A 20,013-nucleotide genomic window follows, 5' to 3' on the forward strand; every position below is an offset into this window, starting at 1 on the left:
GTAAAAATATCACTTTTGGTATTGTCAGATGCTATTTGTCAGGCAGTTCAAAGACTCGAGGTGAGTTGTTTTTGTTTCTTTGTTTTTTCTGGAAGGCACAGTCACCTAAAGAAACAAAGATCAAGAAAAAGTAAAAAAAAAAAAAAAAATTTTTCTCTGTTTTTTTTCCTTTTCCCTCGCAGTTTTAGATGACAGAAAATAGAGAGTTACCATAAACAATAGTTCTCTAGATAACATAGCACACTTTCTCAATACATGCTACAATATGCAGACTGCGTACATTTTAGTAGACTGCTTTCTTAGGTAGTTTATAAGGGGTGTTTTTTGTTTAAGGTATTGTTTGATTAATAATACTACTATTAATTATATTGTATATTAGAGGAGCTGCCATACAAACTCAGTGTGTGTGAAACATTATAAAGCAATTGAAACATGTCAGGAGACTTAAATGAAAAATTGCCAGATATCCTTCAAGAAGCAGTCTTGATGAAATCAGTCCCAGTCCCAGAGGGATCAGTTGTTGTCAAAGGTATCGATTACTCTGATGATAAAGCCATAGATATGCGTGCATCTGATTTGGTTGCTGCTATGAAAAACATGGGTTTCCAAGCTTCTTCTATCGGTAGAGCCTGTGAGATTGTTGATCATATGAGACAATGGAGAGGTAAGCATCATGATGATTTGCCAGAGCATGAAAGAAAGGGATTGTTTGATGACGATGGATATCAAAAAGCTACAATTTTCATGGGTTACACCTCCAATCTAATCAGTTCTGGGTTAAGAGAAACTTTAAGATATTTGGTTCAACATAAGATGGTTGATGTCTTGGTTACAACTGCTGGTGGTGTTGAAGAAGATATCATTAAATGTTTGGCACCAACCTATATGGGTGATTTTACGTTGAATGGTAAGACCCTTCGTGAAGAAGGTATGAACAGAATTGGTAATTTATTGGTTCCAAACGATAACTATTGTAAATTTGAGGAATGGATGGTTCCAATCTTAGATAAGATGTTAGAAGAGCAAGATGAATATATTAAGAAACATGGTGATTCATGTTTAGAAGCTAGCAGCGATGTGGAATCTCCAATTTGGACTCCATCTAAGTTGTGTCATAGAATGGGTAAAGAAATTAATGATGAAAGTTCTGTTTTATACTGGGCTTACAAAAATAATATTCCTGTCTTCTGTCCTGCCATCACAGATGGTTCCATTGGTGATATGTTATTTTTTCACACTTTCAAAGCTTCTCCAAATCAATTAAGATTAGATATTGTTTCTGATATTCGTAAGATCAACTCTATCTCTATGGAAGCTGCTAGGGCCGGTATGATCATTCTTGGTGGTGGAATCATTAAACATCATATTGCAAATGCTTGTTTGATGAGGAATGGTGCTGATTGGGCTGTTTATATTAACACTGCCCAAGAATATGATGGTTCTGATGCAGGTGCTAGACCAGATGAAGCAGTTTCTTGGGGTAAGATTAAAGCAGAAGCGGAATCTGTTAAACTTTATTCCGAAGTCACTACTGTTTTCCCATTGATTGTGGCAGCAACATTTGCTAATGGTAAACCTTTGGAAAAAAAATTTGAAAAGGATGAATAATTTAAAAAATATGCATGTGGATGTTTGCAGATTCATTAATATTTTTTTTGTATTTTTCCTTGGTTTTTTATGTCCCTGTATCATCCTTACTGGGTGTTATTATCATTAACTAAGACAGATGATTTATATGATTTTACTTACGAATTTTATTTGAACTTTAATAATGTTGTTACTTTTAACATATGCACTTTTTGTTTTTAATATATTTATATATTAATAATTGTGTATACCTATCTTTTTTTTCTTTGAATTTGATATTTTCATTTTATATAAATATAAAATCAAGTAATTATAAGATCTATGCTTTTTTTGTATTAATAGCCAATATGTCCAATATTATTGGGATTTCATGGAATCTAAGAAGTATTTATTCCATTTTATTTTATTTTTACTGCTTTTCAATGAGGGGATTACAATAATGCATTTTGTTAGTAATAATGTATTTTTTGTTGTTTAGTACTTTAACAAACTATGAAAATGAATTGGTAAAATAAAATGCTGTGTAATAGAAGGTATATGAAAGCAAATATATTTCGAAACACCTTTGACAAAAAGGAAGATTATTCTCCCTAAATAAATTGTAAATGATTTTTCTCCGAACGTTCGAGGGACCAAAAAAAATTAATAAATACTATTACAAAAATAAATCATAGTTATGATAAATCAAAAAGAACGGTAATGAGGAAGACAAAGGGGGCTCTGTATTATGGAATTTATCAAATATTAAGGATTTTTCATAAGGAAACAGTTTGTCGTTACCCTCATTGAGAAATAAACACTTGCAAGAATGGTAGGTAACTATAGAGGAATATTTTCAAAAAGGATTGGTGTTGTAACTAATGTATGGAAAGCCGAATTATCTGCAAGATATATTTTTTTAAATCATAGTAGTCGTGTTAATTTAATAACAAATAGAGGACTTCACTCAACAATAGATCCAAAGAGTAATTTCCATAATGGTGTACAAAGGGATAGGAAAATTCGTAGAATTAAGACTAAAGAAGAGATCGATAAGGAAAAATTCGAAGAAATGTTGAATTCACCAAATTGGTTTATTAGATGGGGGGCAATTGCTAGATCTGAAAAATTTACAAAAGGTATGACCAAATGTTTAATTGCTGCTTATGTCGTATTTTTGATTTATGGTGTGTCATTTATGAAAAAGTTGTACGTAAAGGAGAAAGAATTGGAGACACTTGAAAGTAAATTGGAATCTGGTAATATTAATGAATATGAGAAATTAAGGATTAAAGAATTGAAGGGAAAACTAAGGACGAGAGATCAATTGAAGTTAGAACAGTATGAGAAGATGAAAACTGAAGAGGGGATTGAAGATTTTGATGGGATAGTTTTACCAAATAATGATCAAAATAAGCTTAATAAGGATATTTTACCTGCAAGAGATACAACTCCCTTTTATGATGTTAAAGCTGAACAGTATGATAAAGATATCAACTTTGAAGAAAAAGTAGTCAGGATGGGGAAAAGACGTAGGTGGTTAATGAAACATTGTACTGGTGATGTTCTTGAAGTTTCCTGTGGTACAGGTAGAAATATCCCTTACATAAAACTTGATAATATTAATTCAATAACATTTCTAGACTCATCAAGGGCAATGATTGATATTACAAATAAGAAATTTAGACAGAAATTCCCAACATTTGATAAGGCAGCATTTGTTCAAGGTAGAGCCGAAAATTTGGCAAATATTGCTGGTGATAAGGAAAGAGTAAAATATGATACTATTGTAGAGGCATTTGGTTTATGTTCTCATGAGGATCCAGTAAATGCCCTTAAAAATTTCGCCTCCTTATTGAAACCACACGGTAGAATAGTTCTTTTAGAACATGGTCGTGGTCAATATAATATGATTAACAAGATTTTAGATAAAAGAGCTGCTAAAAGATTGGAAACATGGGGTTGTCGTTGGAACCTTGATATAGGTGAAATACTAGATGATTCTGGATTGGAAATTGTGGAGGAAAAAAGATGTCATTTAGGTACTATCTGGTGTATTGTTGCTAAAAAGAAAGGTGATGCTAAGAGAAAAGATGAAGTTGGATTCTTTGAGAAATATATAGGACCTTCACTTACGAATAGGTACAAGGATTCAAAAGAGTAAATCAGTCTATAGGTGATTGAAGAAGACTATTTTATGTTAGCGGTTGGTTGTGTGTATGAAAAGTGCTGCTACATTAGTACATATAGAGGGTATTAGAGTACATATATGTTGTAAATATATATATATATCTGTAAATAAAATTCTTTTAGAGCCATATTTTTTGGGCATCGGAAAAATATTGATCGAGAAAATATAATAAAAAAAATAAACAAATTAGAGAAAGTTCTTACGCGTATATATTGGTTAAAAATGAGATAATCCTTGGAAAAACCAGGATAGACTAGGTCATAAATTCTTTGTGTTTCTAATTCAGTCACTAATGTACTTATATGTTTCTTCAATATCTTTGTATATGTTGTTAGATGTTCAAAAATATATCAGTCTCAAATAGATTAATTTGGTTGTTGAAGAGAACAACAAGTGTTATTAAAATGTCGACTTTGCATTCTAGTAAATATGCTCCTCCAATTAATCGTAATATGAAAGTTTTGGATAGGTCATTTTTTATAAAAAAAATACCATTATGTGTTGTCAAATTTCCAAATCCAAAACATATCAGTGAATTTGCAAAAAAATATAAGGCGTATATTCTTCGTGTTCCAAGAATTCCTCATGTTATAAAATTGGATTCTATTCAGCATGATAGTAGGAATAAAACGCTAGCATGTGACAATAATATTGTTACTAAGGGTGTCTTATTAACAGATACTATAGCATCACCTGATGAAATTTCTGAAAAGCTTCCTAGTGAGGTTTTAGAGTATTTGAAGGATACTCAAGCAGAAATTTTACCTTATGAATATGTGTTGGATTATAATTATTGGAAAGCTGAGGATATCTTAAGAAGTGTTCTTCCAGAGGAATATCTAGATGAGGTTCCTACAGGTTTTACTATCACTGGTCATATTGCACATTTGAATTTAAGAAAGGAATTTAAATCATACGATTCCTTGATTGGTCAGGTTATTTTAGACAAGAACAACAAGATTGAATGTGTTGTGGATAAAGTCAGTTCTATTGCCACTAAATTTAGAACTTTCCCGATGAAAGTTATTGCAGGTAAGAGTGATTCCTTAGTTGTAGAACAAAGAGAATCTAATTGTATTTTTAAATTTGATTTTAGTAAGGTTTATTGGAATTCTAGGTTGCATACAGAACATGACAGATTAGTCAGCAACTATTTCCAACCAGGTGAAGTTGTTTGTGATGTGTTTGCAGGTGTAGGACCCTTTGCGATTCCTGCTGGTAAAAAAGAAGTAATTGTATTGGCTAACGACTTAAATCCAGAAAGCTTCAAATATTTAAAAGAGAATATTAAGGTTAATAAGGTTGGACTAATGGTTAAACCATTTAATTTAGATGGGGCTCAATTTATAAGACAGTCAACAGATTTGTTGGACCAATTTATTAAAGAACATGAAAATGGAGAAATAATTATGCCTATTAAAGTCAGTTATCATCATAGAAAGAAACAAAAAATGATCCAATCTATTGATAATGGCAAGCATGATTACAATGGCAGTAGCTATAATAACAACAAGAATAATAATAATAATAATAATAATAATAATAATAATAATAATAATAATAATAATAATAATAATAATAATAATATAGAAGTGGTAGAAAAGGTATTGTTAGAACCAAAGACAAAAACTATTAAGATACCACACGAAATTAGTCATTTTGTTATGAACTTACCAGATAGCGCTATTGATTTCCTTGGTAATTTTGTTGGATTGTATGCCTCTATTTCAGAGTCAAACTGCATCAGTAAAATGCCATGGATCCATGTTCATTGCTTTGAGAAATATGGAAACGATGAAAATTTGACAATGGAAGAGTTACATGAAAGAGTGTATCAGAGAATACTAAAATCCATGAATACAACACCAGATATCTTACCATTTAATGAATTATCATTCCATCTTGTCCGTAAAGTATCACCTACAAAACCCATGTTTTGCGTTAGTTATAAATTACCTAGAACATTGGCCTTTATACATCAAAACAATTCATAGATAATTCAAACAAATATAGGTTAAATAAATGTGAATAGTGTGTTTATTATTATAATAATGGTAGTAACAAAAATAATGTAATGTATAGTATTGATTATTGACAAAGTTGGATGAGGAATGACTGGCTTTATGGAAATTTTCTTTTCTTTTTTTTTTTGGTTGACAAGAATATGTGAGATTAAGGGTAGGAAGTTCTAGAAGGTAAGTAAAGATAGGAAATTACAAGTGAAGATAAGAAGTCATTTTATGATCAATCGCATAACGACGTATAAGATTGGAGGAAGCTCCTAGTGTATTGAGATTATGGAACTTTGCATATCTTTTTTTTGGTTTTGCTTAAAAACTAACTATTATGCTAATTAACAGCACTTATGACGTTATTGATGGAATTGGTACCATAATAATGAGAAAACAACTTTTTTGATTGTAAATAGCGTCCTTTTTAATGGATAGTAATAATTTGAGAAATCACAGAAATATTTAGTAAATAAGTGTGGATATATTTTTTTTCCATAAAATATTCACTATCAAAAAATAAGGAAAGAGAGAAAGGTATGATAAGATAAGGTTGGGTGAAGTCCAACAGCAAAAAAGTATCATAGATGTCAAGGTGTAAGGTCAAGGAACAAGTTTTGATATGAGTTTTTCCTTTTTTGCCTTGACAGAAAAAGTAGGACTATTGAAAACTTTTCTTTTTTTTTTATCTTTGGCTTTTTAATTGAGTATTAGCTAGCAAAGGAAAGGATAAAATTTCAGTTTATTTCATCCTTTGAGGGTTTTGTTGATATTTGTTTCCTTTTTTCAAAGTTTTCTTTAGGGTATGTAGCATTTTGTAATTTTTCCAAAATCTTTTTTTTTTATTTATTTGTTTTCAAAGCCATTTGAGAGATGATGATGATGTTTTTTTATCCAAGAAAATTGGAAAGTGACTCATTAAACGGAAATTTTCATCTGTGAAATAAGAAAGATCAAAGAATAGGGAATGCCCAAGATATTGTCATAATTCAATATTTTACAGTGGGAAATTTTCTATCGCAACAGGGAAAGGGGGGGATTGGATTCACACTTAAAGGAAACCTGATATGACTGATCTCATTGCTTTCAGTGTACCAAACCTTTAATCTGTGTACAATAATAGTAAGCACTCCGATATCTCGATCGCAGGTATGCTTTACTTTACTTTTCTTTTTTTTCTCCTTTGGGTGCCACTAACTAAATTTTTCTTCGTAATAAGAATTTGTTTCTCGGGATTGACTAATTTCTTTTTTTTTTTGCTGCTTCCCTTCTTTTGTTTTCTTGAAAATTATTTTTGTTGCCTTACTCCGCTTTTAATTCTTTTTTTTTTGTAGTTTTATCATGTTTTAATTTAACAAAGGTTAATATATATATACACATACCTATCTAACAAGAAAAAAGGCTTGAAAGAATTTGATGTGCGTACTAACATACTTGCATATGTGTGTTTCTTTTTATTTTCACTGTGTGTAAGATTCTACTAAGAAAAGAAAAAGAGAAATCACCGATCCATAAAGATTTGTGGGTGGTATATCTATTTTATTATATCTAGTCTCTGACTATTTTTAATTTAGATAGATATAACGTCTTCTTTTTCATCATTTTTTTTCTGTATCATTATTCTTTTTTTTATTTTACTGTTTTTATTCATTACTACATTACTTTTTAGATTACTTTTGCTTTGACATACTCCCCCCTCCCCCTTTTTTTCGTTAAGTAGCATTCACCAAGGCTTTATTTTATTTAACTATTCATAACATATATTTTAGTTAGAATACTAATTTTTTTTCTCAAAGGTATAGGATATTAATAACCCAAGCATATAAATTCTTTCCAAAATGATTTATTCTATTCACTGAAGAAGCATATGTTTCTTCATCTTAGGAAAAAAAAAGAACATTGAATAATATATTATTATATTAATTTAGTGTTTTAATTCATAAACCGTTCTAAATTTGGTGAAAATAAATTATAAAAAAAAAAAGGGAAAGAAAAAGTTGTATTTTGTTTGTTTTGTTTTGTTTTAAAATATGCATCAAGTTACACCGGATTCTAGTCATTTAGGGCTAGATTCCACTTCAACCAATTGTAATAATATTCCGTCATTTTATCAATCCTCATCACATGCGGATCCTTCCAAAAAATGCACTGCATCAATTATTCATAATATTTCCATTTTATTATTTAAATTTACCAAAAATTTGCAAGTTGGAACAATCGATAACTCTATTCAATCTATAAGGCCATTTATTATTGAAATTTTGAAACGTTCAAAATGTAATAAAATTACCACATTATTAGCATCATACTACGTCAATAAATTGTATCAGGGTCAAACAGACTTAGCAAAGTTACCAGAGTTTGCTAAATGTTCAAAAAGAATATTTTTGATTTGTTTGATTATTAGCCACAAGTTTCTCACTGATAATACATATGCAATGAAAACATGGTCCCAAATTACTGGACTAAGTGTCAAGGCGCTTAATGACATGGAACGTTGGTGTTTAAACAAATTGAATTATGCGTTATATGTTAAGAAAGAAATACTACAACACTGGATTTTAAAGATGTCTCAAAGTACATTAGATATTAAGGATGATGTTTGTACCCATAAGAAAAGAAAATATGATAACAATGTCCAGTATGATTCTTCATGTTCTATAATTGATGCCAATTTTGAAAAAAGAACTAAGGTTTTAATAAATTAATTCTTTTATTTTTTTTTTTGCAACTGATATATTATTTAGAAGAAATTAATTAGATATATAGTTTTTTCTTTTTGGTTTTTGGTATTTAATTTATGATACTCAATTAAATATATAAATGCATGCTTGTTGAATACTCTAAATATATTTTTTCTGTGAAAAAAATAATGTAATAACAGAAGAACATTTATTTGATTTTGTTATTTAGAAATTTATTACTGTTTTATGGTCTTGAATCGTATATTTACAGCATATATTAGAGGTTTTATAGAAAATATTGTAGTTGAGTTATATATGTAATAATTAAAAAGAAAAATAAATTTTTTTTTGTCTTCATTCCCTTAAAATAGACAAATTATAAGAATCAATAAGAAATGTATATAAATATTATATCATAATTTGTTCTTCCTTATTGGAATAAAATGAACAGATCTATTCTTTTGTACTTTTTTTTTTCGTTGTAAATTTTTCCATTATTTATTGTTTTATCATTCTTAACTTTGTAATTCAATAAGATAATTTGCTAATTGTAGTTTACTTATTATATACATTTTTAATCAGATGAAGAATTAGTTTTTTAAAACAGCATAAACTCATTCAAACACTTAGATATTTTATTTTAATTTATAAAGATTTTCAAGTTATTTTAACATTATACAGTATATATGAATGGATTAATCTCATATTATATTAAAAGAATGTTTGAATAAAACAACGTTTTCAGATGTTGAAAAAGAAAGCTACGTGTTTTTAAGAATTCAGATTTATTTTGTTTAATCTTTAATTATCCTTTTTGAATTTTCAGACTAAGGTAAAGCTTAACTTTATATAGAAGTTTCTATTTTTAAAATTTTTAAAAACAACTTTTTACAAACTAAACTTTTATTTTTGATCACCAATAAAAACAAAAACGAATACATTTTTGAAAGGAAACACTCAATATGAAATATAATACCACTGTGAGAAACCTTACTGGACTCCAGTAAATATATCAATTTATGGGTAACACTTGAATATTTGGATAGACAATTGGTACAACCACGTGCACAATGATTTATATAGGGTATTGGAACTGATAGGAGAATTTCCAGAGCAAGGTGATTACATCGAGTTTTGTTCAAGAGGCCCTCGTTAATTGAGAAGTATATCAAGGATAATCATATTCCTTAAATACATCTTAGTACTGATACCAAGAAGTAATTCTTAATGTAGTACAAGAACAATAACTAATAACCACAGCGTGTTAATGAAAAAAACATCATGATTATGGTGCGGTCTTCTATAGAATCTAACTAAAATTATTTATATTTAGACTAATTTTCTTAATCCATTAAGTTATTTATTACAACCCTTACAGATACTTAGGGCAACATTGCTAAAAATAACCTTTTTTAAAAAAAGGTAAATGCAATAAGAAAGAATTATTTTAATGCAAATATAACCGCTAGTGATTAATAATACAACAATGTATTACCAATGTAAATTCTTTGATAAAAAAAGAATTATCATTACAATTTTTTTTTTAAATAGTTTTTAATAAAAACAAGAAGAAAAAAAATCAAAAGTAAAGTTTAGGATAAATATATATTTAATGCTTTTTATAAAATAGTTAAAGTCTGAGTTTAGGCTGATATTCCAACAAAAAAACATAAATAGTTGATAAATACCATGTAATCAATATGGAAACCTTAACTATAATTGTAACATATCATACTGTGAATAAAATACATTAATAGATATTGTAGCTTTTTCTTAATTATTCTTTAAAATGTAGTGTTACGAATTGAAATATTTATGAAAGTAAAGACAACTAAAATTATCTTTAACCCCCTTTGAGAAGTCTCTATAGGCACGACTACGCTAAAGGAATATAAGAAATTAAACAGGTTAAAATACTTACGTATAAAATACTCTTATTTTTTTAAAAAAAGAAAGAGGAAGAAAGCAGAATCAACAAAGAGAGTTAAACATAGAACATACCACTTGTAATTAGTTTAGTACATTTAGACTACTTTTATTTAGTCATATTCAAATATCACGTACTTTGAGTATAATTCAATATTTAATGAGATAAGAAAGTAAAATATCAATGGAAATAAAACTATAACAGTTTGAATCAACTACTTTCTTATATCTCAGGTTTGCAAGCTTCTTATTTTTCTAAATACACTTTACCTATAATACTTCTGATATTTGTGTTTAAGGTTTTTAGAATAAATTTAGAAAAATAAGAATTAATAATGTTTCACCTAAAGTCTTCTTTGTAAAGAATTTTGTAAACAAACTTTACTAAAAAACTATAAAGAAAATGGTATAGACAGGTAAAATACAAGTAAACAACAATAGCACAGAAGAAGTCAGCTAAGCAGAACAAAAAGTAAACCAAGAATAAAAAAGAATAGATAATTGAGTATACCCTGTGTATTACCTGGTCCTAATTGTATCGATTTTTATTAACATTACATCTATAGAAACAAAATAAGTTTTTATCATACATGACATATGAAATCCTTATGGCACTATAAACGATCTTGCAAACTCTTTAGTTGACGACAACCAACCAAGAATCATTTATCTATTTTAATGTTCTATAAGAATATACCTCTTGTAATAAGGTTTCATCTATTACATTTATATTTATAGGCTTCATCACAATCGGAATTTTTGTAATATCCCTAATATTACTGTTTAGGGTTTTGCTTAGAAAACTGAGGGTTAACGATACTTTTCTAAACTTTCCTTTTTGCAAAATTTTACAAACATAGAAAAAAACAGGAGTAACCAACATAAGTACAAGAGAGCCACCAAGAAGAACAACAACCAAGCAACGAATAAGAAGAAAAGAAGAAGGAACGAAGGATTACATAGGTTTAGATATATAGTATATAAGTGTATACTATTAGGTTATCTTAGATTAGGGATATAGATATATAGATATATAGGAATATTACATCTAGAGATATAGAAAGAGTCTATATCTTATATCTATCCAAGTGGAAATATTATTGAGATTTCAATAAGAACTACTGTTATCGGAAACACATAACCTCAGGGTTATTATACAATTTTATGAAAAAATAAAAAATGCGAATTCTGTGGATCGAACACAGGACCTCCAGATAACAGTGACTAAAGTTTCTAATCTTCAGTCTGGCGCTCTCCCAACTGAGCTAAATCCGCCCTTCAGATCCTGTTGTAGTATGGTATGGTGAAGTTCTTTGTGTATTCCAGGGAAGCGCAAATAATATTAATAGTAATTCAAATAATCGAGACAGTAATCAACTATAGTCGATAGTATAATTACTAAAACGGTCTTATATATTAAGCGGCTTATATCGAGCTAATATATTTATTCAAAGTTACTTAACTTGTTACTTGCTTGTTGTTCTCTTTTTGTTCATATATAATATATAAATTATTTACAAGAAACGGTTATGGAAGATGATCTTTTATCTTCAGAAAACGTTGTCCTTTTATATGTTTTCTGGAGCTCAATCAATTATCCAGATTAGTACATTAATAATCTGATTGATTCAAACCCTAAAATTTATTATATTAATTTAGGTGCACTACTGGATTAGAACTGCATCCCAATTCTCTAATCATGGTGATTAGTAATACACGTGGGACTTAATAAAACAATAGGTAAATTCTAGATTTGCCAAGATCTTATGTAATCCAATCTTTTTATTATGCAGCATCTAATGTTGTAGCACATGTATGGCTTATTAATACACTAATTGGTTCTAGATTCATTCAGGATCTTATGTAATCTTGATGGTTATAACTATTCTATTCCACAGATCCGCAAATGTTATAGTTTGGACTTAGGACCAATTTTTTTAACAGTACTATTGAACGAATAGTAAGGGCAATAACAAATATATAAGAACGTTATATATATCTAGGAGAATTAAACGATTATTGCTTGTTCTTTTTTGTATTATACAATGTGCTACATATTTTTATAAATCAACCAAACATATAAATTTAGATACCAAGGTACTGGTCCTTTATATATGAACTATGGGTTGATAGTTTCTTATTTGAGGTTCTGTAACGACTGTCACCGTAGATACATTTCTCCTTAATTAGCTATTTAATGTTTCATGAATGTTTCATTTTGTTACATAGTATTCAACAATCATGTGGGATTTATCAACAAACCCTAAGTCCTATAAATCCAAACTAGAACTTTTCTTGACAATCATCACAAAACCCTAACAATTTTTTTCAACCCTAATCGTTTTTTACAATCATAATATCAAGGTTGATCTACAACACCGACCTGTCGTTGAATAGAATAATAATAACCATAATTAGAGAATGGAGGTGCGGTTCTAATCCACTAGTGCACCTAGATTAATGTAATAAATTTTAGGGTTTGAATCAATCAGATTATTAATGTACTAATCTGGATAATTGATTGAGCTCCAGAAAACATATAAAAGGACAACGTTTTCTGAAGATAAAAGATCATCTTCCATAACCGTTTCTTGTAAATAATTTATATATTATATATGAACAAAAAGAGAACAACAAGCAAGTAACAAGTTAAGTAACTTTGAATAAATATATTAGCTCGATATAAGCCGCTCAATATATAAGACCGTTTTAGTAATTATATTATCACCTATAATTGATTACTGTCTCGATTACTTGAATGACTATTAATCTTATTTGCGCTTCCCTGGAATACGCAAAGAATTTCACCACCTCATAATACAACAGCAAGCTCTTGTTTTAAACATTAACAAATATCCTAAGTAATTATATTCTCATATTAATAAATACTTATAATCATATTGTATATAGAAGATTAACAAAAAACATTGCTTGGCATTTATTTTGTTGGAAAATAGAAGTGGTGTTACTGTCATACCCATAAACAGTTTTTAATATGCCTTTTCTCTATATTCTGTGGTGTACGGATGCAAAAATATTGTATTTTCATTTTTAATAAAAGTGTTTTCCAGAGACTTGAAGAAAATAAAAAATTTTAAAACAAAAGTTAAAAAAACAAAAAAAAAACATTGGCACTAGATAAAGCATGTACCACGTATGTGTTGAGTTCAATACAAAAAGATAAAACAAAGTATTGAACTAGGATTTCTACTTGGATATTTCAATTAATTATTCTTCCCCCTCCTCTAATAATTAGTTTCTTATCAGTTGACTACCAGATTTTCTTAAATAACACCCATATAGATGCACCTTTACCATCTATTACTCCTGCATATAATATTCTTGTTATTGCCAATAATATAGCAATTCGTATGATATACAATAAAAATATCATTAAACACGGTTTTTTTTTTTTACTTTCAATCTCCTTATTTCTTAATTTTTTCGTTTTTTATGCGCTGTTTTAATGGTAAAACAGATCAGCCGAAAAAAAAAACTAAATGAAAAAAAAACAAAGATATTCACACTTGAATTCACACTTGAGAACAAATAAATCCAAACGGTAAAAAGTGTCTTTACTACTTTCGCAGGAGCAATTGTGTAATACCTGTTTAGAATAAACCTAACACAATATATATCCTTTTACTGGCTAATTAATCAAAACTATCCTTTTTTCTAGCAACCTTGTATATCCTCGGTTCCTATCTATTTTTATTTCTACACTCTTTTGGTTAGTTGTCATATTCTTTTATCTTCATCCCCCTCTTTTTGATTGAAATTTATTCAGTAAAACTCTTCTCAATTGCTCTGATTGATTATAAATAAAATTTGATACAATTGAGATACTACGTTCTAGTTGAATATTTTTCAAGTATTGGTTGATTTCCCTTTGGTTTTTTCTCTCGCTAGTCTTACTTTTTTTTTTTTTTTAATATTTTGAATTTCCGTTGTTTTAGTCTGCTATTCGACAGGTAGTATCACAATGTCTTTAGAATCTGAACAAGTTGAACAACCTCAAGTCCTAGAAACTCAAGAAGTTCAAGAAATTTCATCTTCTGTTGCTTCCACAAATGATAGTGCTGTTACTACTGCAGATGAAACTAACCCAACTGAAGTTAGTGAACAAGAATCTTCTGTTACTCCCAAACCACTTCCATCCTTAAAAGATCTGCCATCCTTAGTATCTAAGGATGCATTCCCAAGATCCAAAGTTAATTGGGGTCCAAACATGAAACCTGTTCCATTTTCTTCTATATCTTCTAGTGCTAATTCTTCTTCCACCTCTATTTCTAGTATCAAGCGCATGAAGTCTAAGACTATTCAAGAATCTTTCACTTTAGATTTAGAATCCCAAATCTCTATCAGTAAACCCGAATTATCTAAAATGGTTTTAGCTTTAAAACAAAACTTAGATGTCTCTATCGAATCCACTTTATCTAAGAATTCAAGAACTTTCCTTATCTCCGGTAATCCAACTAATGTACGTGCTGCCAAAAGAGAGCTAGTTAAGAAGCTTACTAGACCAATTCAAACCATTATGGAAGTTCCATCCAAATGTAAGGCTGCCATCATTGGTTCAGGTGGTAAGACTATTATGGAAATCTCTAAGGAATTTGATGTCAAGATCAAAGTGGCCAAGGATTATAATGAAGGTTCCTTTGATGAAGACTTAGACGACTACACATCCAATGTTACTCTTTTCGGTGATTTTGAATCTGTCAACCAAGCAAAGGAAAGAATTTCTGAAATTGTTAAGGAAGAGACCAAGAATGCTACCATTAGAATCAATGTTTCTGACCCATTATTGGTTCCTTTTATCAAGGTTGCTGATATCAATGGCATCCCTGAATCATTAAAAGTTCAATTCTTTCCATCATCTGGTGAAATTGTTGTTTCAGGTTTACGTGAACAAGCTCAAGATTCTAAAATTGCTATTCAAAATTATATTGATAGATTATCTTTGGAATTAACTGAACAAAAAGTCAAGATTCCAAACAAATTCCAATTCTTGATTAACGCTGATGAAATCAAAGAAAAATACAATGTCATGGTTACTTTCCCAACTGATATTAAAGACGAGTTTGTCTCCTTTTCTGGTGAGGAAAATAAAGTCAAAGATGCTATAGATTATGCCAGAAATTCTTCCAAAACCTTCATTGTAGATACCTTAGATATTTCCAAGGCTCATTCTAAAAACATTGAACATGCAAGAATTTTAGTATTATACTTTACTAAATACCCTGTCTTAGAAAAGATTAAAAAGGACAATCCAACAGTCACCATCACATTACCTACCCCAAAGGAGTTGATTGCTGATGATGCTATTGTTAACATCAAGATCAGTGCTAAATCAGATAATTCTGACGCTATTAAGGTCGTTCGTAAAGAATTAATTTCTTTAGTCAACTCGATTACTCCTGAAGACACCTTAGTCATCAACGACCTAGATTATGAACTGTTCCATAAATCCATTAAGCATACTTTATTGAGTACTGAAAATGATTATCCATTCATCCAAATTGGTGATTATTACCCAGGAAATGATACTATTGTTATTATTGCAACCTCTTCATATGATGACTTCAAACCATCTTCCGAAGAAATCAAATCCAACTTAGAAAACATTTCTGCTTCTTTGGATCCATTACGTGCTACATTTGAAAATATGACTACAAAAGTCTTTGAAATTGATTCTTCTACACAAAATACTTTCTTCTCCAAAGATACAGTCACTCTTGCATTGATCTTAAACCATATTGGTAAAGATCAGGGCCACGTCCAATTCAAATTAAATACACCATCTGAAAACGAATTAACTATTAGAGGTGATGAATTTGCTATCAAAACAGTTGCTAAAATAGTAAAAAATATTGTGGATAATCCATCTACAAAAAGCAAACTTTCATTTGAAATTCCATCTAATTCTGTTTCCAGACTAATTGGTAATAAGGGATCTAACCTTCAAGCTACCAAAGCAAAATTTGATTGCCAAATTGATGTGGGTGAACAAACCGATGATAAAGCTCCGGTCGAAGTCACATTAACTGGTTTAGAGTTTAACTTGACTTGTGCTAAGGAATTTATTCTGGCTGAAACTAAAAAATGGGCTGACATCATTACCAAAGAACTAATTGTTCCTTTGAAACTTCACCGTAACTTGATTGGTCCAAATGGTTCTTACCGTACTAGATTACAAGATAAATACAACGTTTTCATCCACTTCCCAAGAGACAATGAAGTCGTCACTATCAGAGGTCCTTCACGTGGTGTGAAAAAGACTTACGAAGAATTAAGCTCCTTACTTGATTTCGAAAGAGAAAACAGTAATAAAATCGTTATTAAAGTTCCAAGTGAACATGTTCCAAGAGTTATTGGTAAGAATGGTGATGTAATCAATGATATCAGAGCTGAATTCGGTGTCGAAATGGACTTCTTACAGAAGGCTACCGATGACGAAGTTAAGGAATCTGGTGAAGTTGACTTAGAAATAACTGGTACTAGAACTGCTATCAAAGAAGCTGCTAACAAAGTTGAACAGATAATAAAGGATGCCTCTGATTATACCAAAGAAACTATTGAAATTGATCATGCCTACCACAGAAACATCGTTGGTACTGGTGGTCACGTTTTAAGAGATATTATTTCCAAAGCTGGTGGCGATAATATCAAAAATAAGAATATTGATATTCCAAATTCTGATCAAGAAAGTAATATCATTACAATCCAAGGTCCAAAATCATTCGTTTCTAAAGTCATCAAACAAATTAATAAAATTGTCGAAGATGCTAAAAATAGTGAAACCAAAGAAATCGATGTGCCAAAGGAAAGACAAGGTGCTTTAATCGGTCCAGGTGGTATGATCCGTCGTCAATTAGAAAATGATTTCCATATTACCTTGCATGTTCCAAACAAAGGTGAGACTGGTCCAGTGACTTTAACTGGGTTACCAGAAAATATTGAAAAGGCTGAAAGGAAGATATTTTCTGAAATTTTAAAAGAAGATTTTGATTTGGAAATAGAAGTTCCTGCCTCTATTCACGAATTTGTTTCTGAACGCGGTGCTTTTATTCATAAATTAAGAATGGATGAGTTTGTCAGTGTTAAACATGGTTCTGCTACTAGAAGAGCAAATAATTTAAACCGTCACGCTTTGAATATCCCAACTGACAAAGTTCGTCCTACAGAAGGGGAAAATATCAAAACTAAGGTAACAATTCTTGAAGTTGGCCCTGCCACTGTCTCTGAAGAAGGTGTGATTCCATGGAAGTTAACATATGAACCAATCGATTTATCTAGTATTTTAACTGATGAAAATGAAGAACAAAAACCAGAAAAAAACACTGATGATGACGATAAAAAACAGGCTGCATTAGATAAAGCTTCTGAATTAATTCAAGAAAGAATCCAATTAGCATCTAAAGCTACTTATGCTGGTTTTGTTTGGGTTGCTGATACAAGAAAATTCAACAAAGTTGTCGGTCCAGGTGGTTCTAACGTGAAAAATATTAGATCCTCTACAGGTGTCTTAATCAATGTTCCAAGAAAAAATGATTCTGTAAATGATATCATCTATATCAGAGGTACCAAAGAAGGTGTTGAAAAAGCTACTGAATTGGTTGTCAAATCATTGAAGAACTGAATATGATGCTGCATAGTTACTATAAAAACTTTACAAATCTTTTACACTTATACATATAAAGCCATTGTTGTATAATATATACTTAATATAATATAAATAAACATTACTATTTCGATCTCAATTAAATTGTCCTATTATTTTCTATATATTGCAAAGTTTTCAGACGGAAACTTTCTTTAACCTTTATATTTTAAAAGGTTTCAAATATCAAAATTTGTAGATGTCGAAAAAAAAAAAGAAAATCCATTATTATTAAAAAAGAATAGCTAGTAAACCTTAAGTGTATATAAACTTAAAAACTTACCGATCTATCATAGTTCCCGAATAATATTATACTAGGTTAAAAGGCAATAAGGTCAACACAATACGCACCAATTATGTCTAACTCAACTTTACAAGTCTACGGCGGTGATGAAATTTCAGCTGTGGTAATAGATCCCGGTTCCTACAGAACAAATATCGGTTATTCTGGAACAGATTGCCCTCAATCTATTCTACCATCATCTTATGGTTTTTACAGCAATTCAGAAGACTCTGGATCTAAAGAGGATGTAAGTACTACAACTACCAAAACAAAAGGGAAACGTGTGTTTGCTGATCAATCAATTGGCTTACCAAGAAAAAATTATGAAATCAAACAAATTGTAGAAAACGGAATTGTTATTGATTGGGATGCAGCACAAGAGCAATGGTCATGGGCCTTAGAACATGAATTACATCTGAAATCAAATAGTGGGATACCAGCCTTCTTAACAGAACCAGTTTGGAATTCAAGTACCGATAGAAAAAAATCACTTGAAATATTGTTAGAGTCTATGGAGTTTGAAGCCTGCTATCTTGCACCAACTTCAACTTGTGTTTCGTTTGCAACAGGCAGATCTAACTGTTTAGTAGTCGATATTGGGCACGACACGTGCTCTGTAAGTCCCGTTTTAGATGGTATGACTTTATCCAAAAGCACAAGAAGAAACTTTTTTGCTGGCAGATATCTCAATCATTTATTAGAAGACTATTTAAAACCCAGGGAGATTATTCCATTATTTGCAATTGAAAAAAGAAAACCTCAATTTAAGAAGAAAATATTTGACTATATAATAAATCCATCCCTATATAAATTTGCTAATTCTCGTGGATTTTATCAAGAATGTAAAGAAACTTTATTCCATATCAGTTCGCAAAAACCTTTAGCAGAAATAAAAAATGAACTAGAAAATATGAGTAAAAGGTCAATTGAATCACCATGGACAGAAGTAATCGAATTTGACAATGTCAGTAGATATGGATTTGGTGAACAATTATTCATCCCTAAGAAAGTAGATATTCCTGAAGATTGGCCTGCAACTAAAGACGGTGTTGTTGCAACATTCCGTAATGATTATGTTCCACTAAAGAGAACAAAACCTAGTGGTGCTAATAAACAAGACGCTAATACTCCTACACAATCTGTTGAGCCGAGCGTACCAGCTGAGCCATCTGACAATGTAAACAACAATGGTAAAAGGATTATACAGGAAAATGGAGTTACAGACAAAGAACATTCAGATAATATTTTAGGTGTTATAGATTTGATTTATGCTTCTATGATGGAAAGTGATGTTGATATACATGCTTCGCTAGCTCATAATGTTGTTCTTACAGGAGGATCCTCATTAATTCCAGGGCTAAGTGATAGAATAATGTCAGAGTTAACTAGAAGACTACCTGCTTTGAAATTTAGAATATTATCTATTGGCCATCAAAGGGAGAGACAGTACCATTCATGGCTAGGTGGAAGCATCCTTACAAGTCTTGGAACTTTTCATCAACTATGGGTTGGAAAAGAAGAATACACTGAAGTTGGTGCTGAAAGATTATTGCATGATAGATTTAGGTAATGCATATAGTATGATGAATATATGAACGTATATTTAAATTAAGATATATTATATATATATATATTTATAATATCCATATTGTATAAAATACAACAAAAAAGATAAATTCACTCACTGTGGAAAA

General features: G+C 30.1%; 6 protein-coding genes and 1 non-coding gene across 7 annotated transcripts; 6 read left to right on the top strand and 1 right to left on the bottom strand.

Annotated features, from left to right (window-relative positions):
* Positions 1–432: 432 nt before the first annotated feature.
* Positions 433–1,608, top strand: DYS1 (deoxyhypusine synthase; the record flags this gene model as incomplete). Its single annotated transcript, XM_064860860.1, has 1 exon — positions 433–1,608. One exon carries the CDS (start codon positions 433–435, stop codon positions 1,606–1,608), a length of 1,176 nt encoding a protein of 391 aa, XP_064717877.1.
* A 787-nt stretch (positions 1,609–2,395) lies between these two features.
* On the top strand, positions 2,396–3,730 carry OMS1 (putative RNA methyltransferase; the record flags this gene model as incomplete). The annotated part of the gene is made up of 1 exon (XM_064860861.1): positions 2,396–3,730. The coding sequence occupies one exon, from the start codon at positions 2,396–2,398 to the stop codon at positions 3,728–3,730; it is 1,335 nt and encodes a 444-aa protein (XP_064717878.1).
* A 362-nt stretch (positions 3,731–4,092) lies between these two features.
* On the top strand, positions 4,093–5,751 carry TRM5 (tRNA (guanine) methyltransferase; the record flags this gene model as incomplete). Its single annotated transcript, XM_064860862.1, has 1 exon — positions 4,093–5,751. One exon carries the CDS (start codon positions 4,093–4,095, stop codon positions 5,749–5,751), a length of 1,659 nt encoding a protein of 552 aa, XP_064717879.1.
* A 2,045-nt stretch (positions 5,752–7,796) lies between these two features.
* Positions 7,797–8,474, top strand: PCL5 (Pcl5p; the record flags this gene model as incomplete). The annotated part of the gene is made up of 1 exon (XM_064860863.1): positions 7,797–8,474. One exon carries the CDS (start codon positions 7,797–7,799, stop codon positions 8,472–8,474), a length of 678 nt encoding a protein of 225 aa, XP_064717880.1.
* A 3,082-nt stretch (positions 8,475–11,556) lies between these two features.
* On the bottom strand, positions 11,557–11,651 carry PWA37_004373. Its single transcript has one exon. It is a non-coding gene; the product is annotated as a tRNA-Phe (tRNA).
* A 2,707-nt stretch (positions 11,652–14,358) lies between these two features.
* On the top strand, positions 14,359–18,015 carry SCP160 (Scp160p; the record flags this gene model as incomplete). The annotated part of the gene is made up of 1 exon (XM_064860864.1): positions 14,359–18,015. The coding sequence occupies one exon, from the start codon at positions 14,359–14,361 to the stop codon at positions 18,013–18,015; it is 3,657 nt and encodes a 1,218-aa protein (XP_064717881.1).
* A 377-nt stretch (positions 18,016–18,392) lies between these two features.
* Positions 18,393–19,889, top strand: ARP4 (Arp4p; the record flags this gene model as incomplete). The annotated part of the gene is made up of 1 exon (XM_064860865.1): positions 18,393–19,889. One exon carries the CDS (start codon positions 18,393–18,395, stop codon positions 19,887–19,889), a length of 1,497 nt encoding a protein of 498 aa, XP_064717882.1.
* Positions 19,890–20,013: the final 124 nt, after the last annotated feature.

The sequence above is a fragment of the Arxiozyma heterogenica genome (genome assembly GCF_036370985.1).
Source record: "Arxiozyma heterogenica strain weizmannii chromosome Unknown scaffold_5, whole genome shotgun sequence".
Lineage (NCBI taxonomy): Eukaryota > Fungi > Ascomycota > Saccharomycetes > Saccharomycetales > Saccharomycetaceae > Arxiozyma > Arxiozyma heterogenica.